This window comes from Crocodylus porosus, unplaced genomic scaffold (assembly GCF_001723895.1).
Source record: "Crocodylus porosus isolate Cpor-Errol unplaced genomic scaffold, CroPor_comp1, whole genome shotgun sequence".
Lineage (NCBI taxonomy): Eukaryota > Metazoa > Chordata > Crocodylia > Crocodylidae > Crocodylus > Crocodylus porosus.
The window spans coordinates 171,224,258-171,233,834 of record NW_017728906.1 but is presented as its reverse complement, the minus strand read 5'-3'; the positions used below and the strand labels follow the sequence as shown (position 1 = coordinate 171,233,834).

Genomic DNA, 9,577 nt, shown 5'->3' with positions numbered 1-9,577 from the left:
GGGGGGAGAGAGTGGGGGAGTGCATTGCTCTCTCCATTAAGGAGCAATATACATCTTCTGTAGTTAAGCTGGGCCTACAGAAGAAGGGCAAACTGAGGTACTATGGGTCAGATTACAGGGGGGTCAGGGAGAAAGGGACTTGGTAGTGGGGGTCTATTACAGACCCCCACACCAGGGAGACGAGTTAGACCTAGAATTCGAGACAGCTCTCAGAGGCAGTGTGCTCAAAGGACCTGGTTGTCATGGGTGACCTGAACTTCCCACACATCTGCTGGGAGGAACAGGCAGCCAGGTCTCCCCTTCACGTACGTTTCTAACCTGCTTACAGGACCTCTACCTAAGACAGGATTTAAGTGTTCCCACTAGGGGAAATACCTTACTAGACCTGGTACTGGCCACACGAGTTGACTTGGTAGGGGATCTGCAGCTACACGGTAACCTAGGGGATAGCAACCACCTATCAAAAGAGTTCCCTATACAGCAAAAGGTGGGAAAGATAACTAGTAGGGCTAAAGTGCTAGACTTCAGGGAGGCCAACTTCAACAAGGTCAGGAGATTAGTTAGGGAGGGACTGACAGGCAAAAGCATAGGAGAGATGGGAGTCCAGGAAGGTGCACGTTTCTCAAGGGACTGATCCTGCAAGCACAGAAAGGGACCATCCCAGTACACATAAAGGGGGGCAAAAGAGCAAAGAAACCCTCTTGGTTGAGCAGGAAAATCCAGGAGAGCCTGGAGGGGAAAAGAGAGGCTTACAGGCTGTGGAGGGAGGGGGCAGCCACCAAGAAGGAGTATACCTGCTTGGCTCAAGCTTGCAGGGAAGCAGTGAGGAGGACCAAAGCGGAAACGGAGCTTAGGCTGGCAGCAAAAGTTAAGGATAACAAAAAGTCATTTTTTAAATACATAGGAAGCAAAAAGAAAGAGCAGGGTAACATAGGGCCCCTTCAAGATGGACTAGGGCAACTGGTAACAGATGGGATGGCCAAAGCGGAGCTCCTAAAAGATTTCTTTGCATCTGTGTTTCTGGACACAGATACAAGCATGCATCCCAATGGGGCTTTAGGTAAGCGTGAGGTAGATCCCAACCCACCAACTGTTAGTGCTGACCTAGTAATGGGGCACGTGGAGGGGTTTGATATATTTAAGTCAACAGGCCCTGATGATCTTCATCCTAAGGTACTTAGGGAATTAGCTGGAGTCACAGTGGAACCCCTGGTGTGACTGTTTGTGAACTCATGGCGCTCAGGACAGTTCCCAGAGGCCAGGAAAAGGGCCAACATGGTCCCTATTTTCAAGAAGGGGAGGAAGGAGAAACCAGGTAACTATAGGTAGGTTAGCCTCACCTCTATCCTTGGTAAGAACTTTGAGAAAATTGTTAGGGATCATATTTGTGGGGGACCAGCAGGTAAAATAACGCTAAGGGGCAACAAAAGCATGGGTTCATAGCAGGCAGATCCTGCCTGACTAACCTGGTTTCTTTTTACAACCAGGTCACAAAATGCTTGGATGAAGGGATAGAAGTAGATGTTATTTACTTCGATTTTAAAAAGGTCTTTGACAGTGTCACACCCAATTCTTAAAAATAAACTAAACAGTTGCAAATGTAGATTATTACGCAGTCCAGTGGGTGGAAAATTGGCTTATGGGATGGGATGCACCTAGAGTGGTAGTGGATGGGTCAGTTTCTACCTGGAGAACTGTAGGGAGTGGAGTCTCCCAAGGCTCTGTCCTGGGACTGGTACTGCTCAATATCTTCGTTAGTGACTTGGCTAAATGTGTAAAAAGCACCCTGTCCAAGTCTGCTGATGACACCAAACTATATGAGGTAAACAAATTAGAAGGCAGGGAGTGAATCCAGGCAGATTTGGGCCAGCTGGGGAAGTGGGAGGAACAGAATAGGATACAGTTTAACAAAAGATAAGTGCATGTATTGCACCTGGGGAGGAAGAATCATCAACACCCCTATAGCCTGGGAGGTACCATTCTAAGTAGCACAACTGCGGAAAGGGATCTCGGAGTTGGAGTCAATTCCAAAACAAACATGAGTCGCCAATATGACGACGTAATAAGTAAAGCTAACCAGACTCTTTCTTGCATCAGTAGGTGCATCACAAACACGTCTAGGGAGGTGATACTTCCCCCCTATGCAGCATTGGTCAGGCCGCAGCTGAAGTACTGCGTCCAGTTTTGAGTGCCGCACTTAAGAGGAACGTAGAGAACCTGGAAAGGGTTCAGAGTCTGGTTAAAGTCCTACAGGAAAACCCTATGAGGACAAATTGAGGGACCTGAATCTCTTCAGTCTCCGCAACAGAGGGCTGAGAGGTGATCTTCTGGCTGTCTACAAACTCATCAGGGGGGCAACAGGAAATAGGGGATATGATGTTTACCAGGGCACCCATCAGGGTAACTAGAAACAATGGCCACAAACTGAAGGACAGCAAATTTAGACTGGACATCAGGAAAAAATTCTTTACAGTGAGGGCTGCCAAAATATGGAATACACTTCCAAGGGAAATGGTGCTAGCCCCTCCCTTGGAGGTATTTAAGAAGAGATTGGACAAACACCTGGCTGGGGTCATCTGACCCCAGCACTCTTTCCTGCCTGGGGCAGGGGGTCAGACTCGATGATCTAATAGCTCCCTTCTGCCCTAAAAATCTATGAAATGGAAGATAGGACTCCAATTCAGTTTCTCATATTTTCTTTTCATCAACTTAGGTGCATCACTGCAAACTCCTAATGTATGTGTAGCTTACACTGCTACAACTTACCACTGTTCCAAACCATGGCACAATGCGTCCTTGTTAAGGTTGCTGCAAAAGTAGAGCCAAATCAGTAGAAACCACCTCTTCCTGCACAAGTACCTTTCTGCTTAGAGTGAACACTAATCAGATTAAAACAGGCAACTGCGAAAGGTATTCCAACATTCTGCAAATCCAAATTCTTGTTTGCACATGATCAGCAGCACATCCATCCCATTAGCCATTGGCATTCGTCTTCAAAGAACATGAACCAAATTCAGATCTGAAATAATTTCACTTTGGATGAGGTGCACCAACCATGAGTAATATGGCCTATTATTCTAGTCTTAATTTAATGCAATGCATTTCAAGAGTATAGTACAAGGAGGTTTCACTTATAATTTAAGTCCTTTCCCTAAAAATAAGTCAAAATATGTACACTTTGCCTTCTAGATGTGAAGAATGTCAGTTTTCAAGCATGTAAATCTCACTTTTGGTACCTGCCAAGTCAGTGGAAACACACCAAAAACAGCCCAGACAATGTTTTGTGATCGCCCACTACTAGGGTATGTCTGGAAGCGATATCAAGTCCCTGTACATAATCCAGAATTTACATTCAAGTTCTCTGAATGCGTATCAGTGATAAATTAAATTTAAAAAAACAAAGCTAACTTTACGTCCCTTGTTCATAAGCAGTGCTCAGGATTCGTTGACACCACCTCTTGAGGAGAATGAATCTCTTCCATCCTTTGCTTAATCCAATATAACATTAAAATGTTTAATTGTAGCATTGGCACTTAACTCTGCTGGATAAATGCAAAATCTAGTATAACAGGTGTGCACTGATTTACTTCTCCTTTACTTTTTCTAGTTCATTTTTTGCACTGGATATTTTGATATCTTTACCTGTCTTCTCTCATTCCTTCTCTCTTCTTCCAAGACTCTTACTTTTTATGTCTATGTATTATATTCCTTCCTTTTTCCTCTACTCTTTTCAATCTCTTTCCAGTTCTTTAGGTTCACAGAAATCAACACACTTCACAAAAAGGAATGAAAGGCAGAGAGAAAGAGGAGAAAAGGGGCATTAAGGAACCTGTAGGTTAGCAGGAGGAAGAGGTGTGCCACCTGCAGTCTTTTTCCTACTGGCAAACTCCTTTCTTCCTGCGATCCCTGCCTAAGGAAGCAGTAGTATAGGTAGGTCTCTCAGTTCCCAGAGAAGTCAAATGAAAGACTAGTTCTTGGAAGGTGTTTCTTCAACCTTGCCTCTTGTCAGTGAAGAGAAGGCAAGTGATAGCAGACTCACTGTTAAGTTCTACAAGCAAAGTAAGAAAAAGCTCTGAACAACTCTCTGCTGGTTCAGTTTGGTCTCGCATTAAAGCTCCCCCCTGCTTTGCACCATCCAGACATATACCATATAGTCCAACAGCCCACAACTTTTTCCCTTAGTTGAAATGCTTACAGCTTAAATGCAAATCAACAGCGACTTGAAAAGGTAAAGAGTACTGTGACCAGCAAAGCACAATGCAACAAGTTACAAACTATCCCCACTAAGAACTAAAGGTTTTATATTTTTCAAAGGCCCCACGTGAATCGACTCATCTGAAGTAAAGTTCAGATATTACAAAGGATATAATTTGGAGGAAGAAAGTTCCAACTTAAGACCTGATTGGCTAGTGCAAGATAACGCTGAAACACCGAAGACATCTGAGCATTGAGGTTTTCACGTCTGCTGAATTCCTGAAGTACCTCTACTGTAAGCATGAAGATTTGCCGGAGATCATCCTCCTATAATCACAACAAGCGTATGTGATTAAATGAATTTTCTCAAATCACATACTAGATTCTTGATCAGAAAAGGTTCAAGAGAGGAAGGAAAATTCTTCTCTTTAGAAAGTCTGTTTATTCATTAAAATACATGAAATATTATGAAAGACCCTACTTTTTTTTCTGAGTCTATAAAACAAGATTTAAAAACAGTTTAAGCCTGATTTTTCAGGAACAACAGTAATTAAGAGAAAAACATAAAAATACCTCTAAAAATTAACAGAGAAGGGAATTTGGTCTTAGCTTATCAATGTTTTTGTACCAATTTCACAGCAATCAAAGAATTTAAAGCAAATCTTTCACAAAAACATTTCTCCATAGCCAAACAATACATCTGAGACAACCAGACCACACCATCTGCAATAATATTTTTAAATACATGGCACTCCTTGGCTTTAAACCAAAGCTATATTTAAGTCTATCATTGTTCCACAGAGCATTAGTTTTATCTGCAGAGGATTAAGAGTACTACTACTGTATAAAGATCCAGAGATCGAGGTTCATAAAGAGGTTTAAAAATGTTACATGGTCCTGAAACAAATATTTTTAAAAAATTGCCAAGATGTTTTCTAAAATAAGGAATTAATATATGGGTTATAACAGAGTTCTTATGCATACATTTTTATTGAATACATATGTTGGTACATGCGAACTATTTTAATAAAGTTAAATAGTCTGCATTAATACACATTGTTTTACCTGAAATATACGTTTACAGTTACCATGGAACTCCATGCTTAATCCAATGTTGCTGGTTTTACTTGAACTTGAAAACTCACTCAACAAAGCCGTTAAAATAGAACAGGCCAAAGTTTGCTATAAAAAAAATAAAAGGAATTACAAAGAAGTTCAATAAAATAATGATGTTTAATTATATTTTAAATTACTTTATTAAAATATTCTTAGAAGCTGGCTGAAAAAGTAGTCAAACTAGAACACTGGCTCACCACCTTTCCTCAGATCATGAAGCACATTAGAGTCCATTTATTGGGCAAGCATCTCCCCTTATCTAAAGGATTTTGGTATTTGGGCAATATGAAAAATTAACTTTAGTAGAGTATAACATCATGAAAATGCATTTGCTTTACCTACAGATTTACCTGGAAACCATAAACTAATTTCACTAGCCATATTATTTATTTCTTCTCCCTGTGTCTGGGGTTTTACATTTATTACTACTAGGGAATATTCTGCTTCCAGCATCCTCCATTGGTCATATCTGTTCAAATAATTTGAAGTTTATTTGGGCACTCTGTTCCATTTGCTACATTTACCATATTGGTGTCTAATCATGATTAAGTCACCCCAACGCAAAGCTTGTAAAAAACAAACAAACAAACAAACAAACAAACAAACAAAAACCAACCCCCTCCCCCCCAAAAAAACCCTAGAATCACCACCAAAAAAAGCAGAAACCTTGGCAAGATTTAAAAGAAAGCATCATTGCTTGAAGACACAAGCAAGCATACAAGCCATTAGAAAGCACTTTACCAACTATACTATGAGAATTATAAGTCCAGTGAGTTTGTATAAAATGTGGAAGACAATCATTTACAGTGAGGTGGGCACTGTCAGCTCCTAACTAACTGAAGCTGAGTAAACCTTCATATTCACAAAACTTAAGGCAATGATCAGGACACATTAAAAGTTTTTATACAAAAGAGCTTTTCTGTAACACCCCCCCCCCCCCCAAAAAAAAACAACATACAAAAACAACATCCTCCATTCCTGCCCTCAACACAACACAACCCATGTCTTCAAATACAATTTTAAATTGGACTCTTTTCCCCATATACACTGCAAAATTAACACTCTTACCAAAGCAAGCTTTTCTTCAGATATAACATCCCATGAGCAACCTTTCTGAGTTTCTATTTTCCCTAGTTTATTGCAACTGACTTTGCACACAAAAGCAGCAAATATTTTGTACTGAGGTGACTAAAATCCATAAATGTTTCATATACTACAAAAAAGTGCAACAGAAACCACATATTGAAAAAAATGAAAGTATTTTACTGGCCTTACTCCTAGACTGTTTGGAGCCAAGGTGCCAAGGATGGCCAGAGGGGCAGGAATTGTTAAGGGGTCATGCATGCTGGCAAATACCCAGGGGTTAAATAGAAATATGCACACTACCTCTGAACACCCGAAAGATTAAAGTTGAGATGATACTATTTATGCAAGCTCATACAACAGCTGAGAGCAGTGCCATCCACCCACCAACTGCAACATCTTTGTTCTAAAATGCCTCTGATGTCAGTACCTTGACCCTACAGACAACTAGTTGTCTTAGCTAGTACGCATTAAATTAACATTCTTACTTGCTAAATAAATCTCAGACAGATCCAGCAAACATGGTCATGCTATGTTTATTTGTGGGTGCAATTTCCTTACGTATGTTAAAAGAGTGTACAGTATGTCAGCTTACCATAACTGAGTGCTAAATCCAAAAGTTCCTATTCAAATATAATTATTAATTTCAATTCTACTTGGAATAGCCTTTGTTCACTACGATGATAAATTGGGAAGATTTTTTTTTGACACTGAAAAACACCAAAAAACTTTAAAGTGCTTGAACATCAGTTTGGTCTTTCTAGTACACATTACGTTAATTTTATGATTCCCAAAGCACTATGGGCATTTCTGGCTAGTTACATTTCCAGAAACAAATTCAGAATTCAGCCAATAATGAAAGCAAACATTTGAATTAAACATCAAAAATGAGTCTCCCATAAAAAAAACTAGAGTTTAGAAAAAGTAAAACTTTTATTAGCCACTTTTTAGAGCCATGCATCTTGCATGTCCTTACAAGTAATCTTTTTAAAACAGCAGAATTGACCAAAGAGGTTATACAGTTTCATATGTTACATACTGATAATAAAAATTACACAGGGTTCCATAAATGCTTCACCAAGTCACCAATATTTTTATTATATTTTTATGTTATATCACAATGTTAACAGCACAATAATTAAATCATATCTGCCTATCAAACAAAGATCTGATGGCCCTCTTAACATGTTCACTACAGAAAACAATATGGCAACCAGAGCACTGATATAAGATGGCAACCATCTACAGAAGGGGTGTCAAACATACAATCCATTCCATCTGGCCAGGTAGTAGTTCACCACAATACCAGAAGCTGGGAGGAACAGCCTGCCACAGTATTCAGGGTCCCTGGACTTCGATGGACATCCCCCTGGCAGTGCCCTGGACTTACGCTACTGCCAGAACACAGCCCTGCACTGCTGTCCAGTCAGCCCAAAAGCAAATGTTGCTGGCCCCACGGATCCAGCCTGGAATGAGCCCCTGTGGTTTAGATAAGCCTGGAGCTGGAGGCAGGTTTGACACCCTTGATTTACTGAGTCCAAATGCAGCAGTGCCTGGTACTTACTGCACCTCCTTTGCTTACATATAAACCAGCTAAACTTAGTCCAAAATACAGGATCTTTCCAAATTAGATCATTCCAGCCAGAGCTTTATCAAGCTGTGCCTTAAAAGCCTCCAAGGATGGAGATTCCACCACTTCTCTAGGTAACCTGTTCCAGTGCTTCACCACCCTCCTAGTGAGGAAGTTTTTCCTAATATCCAACTTAAACTTCCCTTGATGCAACTTGAGACCATTTCTCCTTGTTCTGTCATCTGCCACCACTGAGAGCCTAGCTCTATCTTCTTTGTACCCTCCCCCCACTTCAGGTAGTTAAAGACTGCTATAAAATCGCCCCTCAGTCTTCCCTTCTCCAAACTAAATGAGCCCAGTTTCCTCAGCTTCTTTCTCCATAGGTCATGTGCCCCAGCCTCCAAACCATTTTGTTGCCCTCTGCTGGACTCTCTCCAACTTGTCCACATCCTTTCTGTAGTGGGGGGGACCCAACACTGGACACAGTACTCCAGACGTGGCCTCAGTGCAGAACAGAGGGTAGCAATTACTTCTGTTGATCTGCTGGCAATGCTCCTACTAAAGCAGCCCAGTATGCTGCTGACCTTCTCTGCAACAATGACACACTGCCGACTCATATCCAGCTTATTGTCTGCTGTAACCCCCGGGTCATTTTCTGGAGACGTGCTGCTTAGCCAGTTGGTCCCAAGCCTGTAGTGATTCATGGGATTCTTTCATTCTAAGTGCAAGACTTTGCACTTGTCCTTGTTGAACCTCATGAGATTTTTTTTGGCCCAATCCCAATTTATATAGGTCACACTGAATCCTAGTCCTACCCTCCAACCCCTCTACTACTCCCCCCAGCTTGGTGTCATCCACAATCTTGCTGAGGGTGCACTCCATCCCATCTTTCAGATCATTAATGAAGATATTAAACAAATCCACGTCCAGGACTGTCCCCTGATCCAACCCATTGCTTCCATAGCTTACTTGCAAGAATGCTGAGAGACCATATCAAAAGCCTTGCTGAAGTCAAGATATAATCACACCCATTACTTTTCCTGCATCCACAGAGCCAGTCATCTCATCATAGAAGGCAATCAGTTTGGGCAGGCATGACATGCCCTTGGTGACTGTTCCTGATCACTTTCTTCTCCTCCAACTGCTTAGAAATGGATTATATTAGGACCTGCTCGTGTTCAGTTTAAAGCATGATACAAATGAGCCAAAGATGTTACACCTTGTATGTGGAATAAACATGTGGCTCATTTACCATACTATTATGGCTTAAAATTGACTTGAAATATGGCTGGGTTACTATTTAAGGTGAGATTAACATGTTAATGGCACCTTAAATATAACGTGTCAGGGGCCTTAGAGTCAGATTTAGGGTCCTGGTACAATTCCTTTAATGATTACCCGTAAGGCACAAAATTAAGATGCAGTTACAGTTCCCTTAATTAATTATCACCACCCATATCAGAAGCAAAGAAGCAGGTCTACAGCCTGCCTTTTTATTGTCACACCACAAAAGCAAACACTTAATCCAATGCCCATGTAGCTACTCACAACAGAATAACTGAGATTTTCACCTATACCAGCTGAGGATTCTCAGGAGAGAGGTAGCATGCAGAC

General features: G+C 41.1%; 1 protein-coding gene across 3 annotated transcripts in view; it reads right to left on the bottom strand.

The window, feature by feature from the left end:
* The window catches only part of XPO4 (exportin 4), a 106,977-nt gene that overhangs the window by 64,425 nt on the left and 32,975 nt on the right, over window positions 1-9,577 (bottom strand). For all 3 annotated transcript variants that reach the window (XM_019530184.1, XM_019530185.1, XM_019530183.1), the window contains exons 4-5: window positions 5,260-5,376; window positions 4,368-4,521 (exon numbers count right to left, since the gene is read on the bottom strand). In XM_019530184.1, coding sequence (XP_019385729.1) covers window positions 4,368-4,521; window positions 5,260-5,376 — 271 coding nt within the window. The remainder of the gene's footprint in view (window positions 1-4,367; window positions 4,522-5,259; window positions 5,377-9,577) is intronic.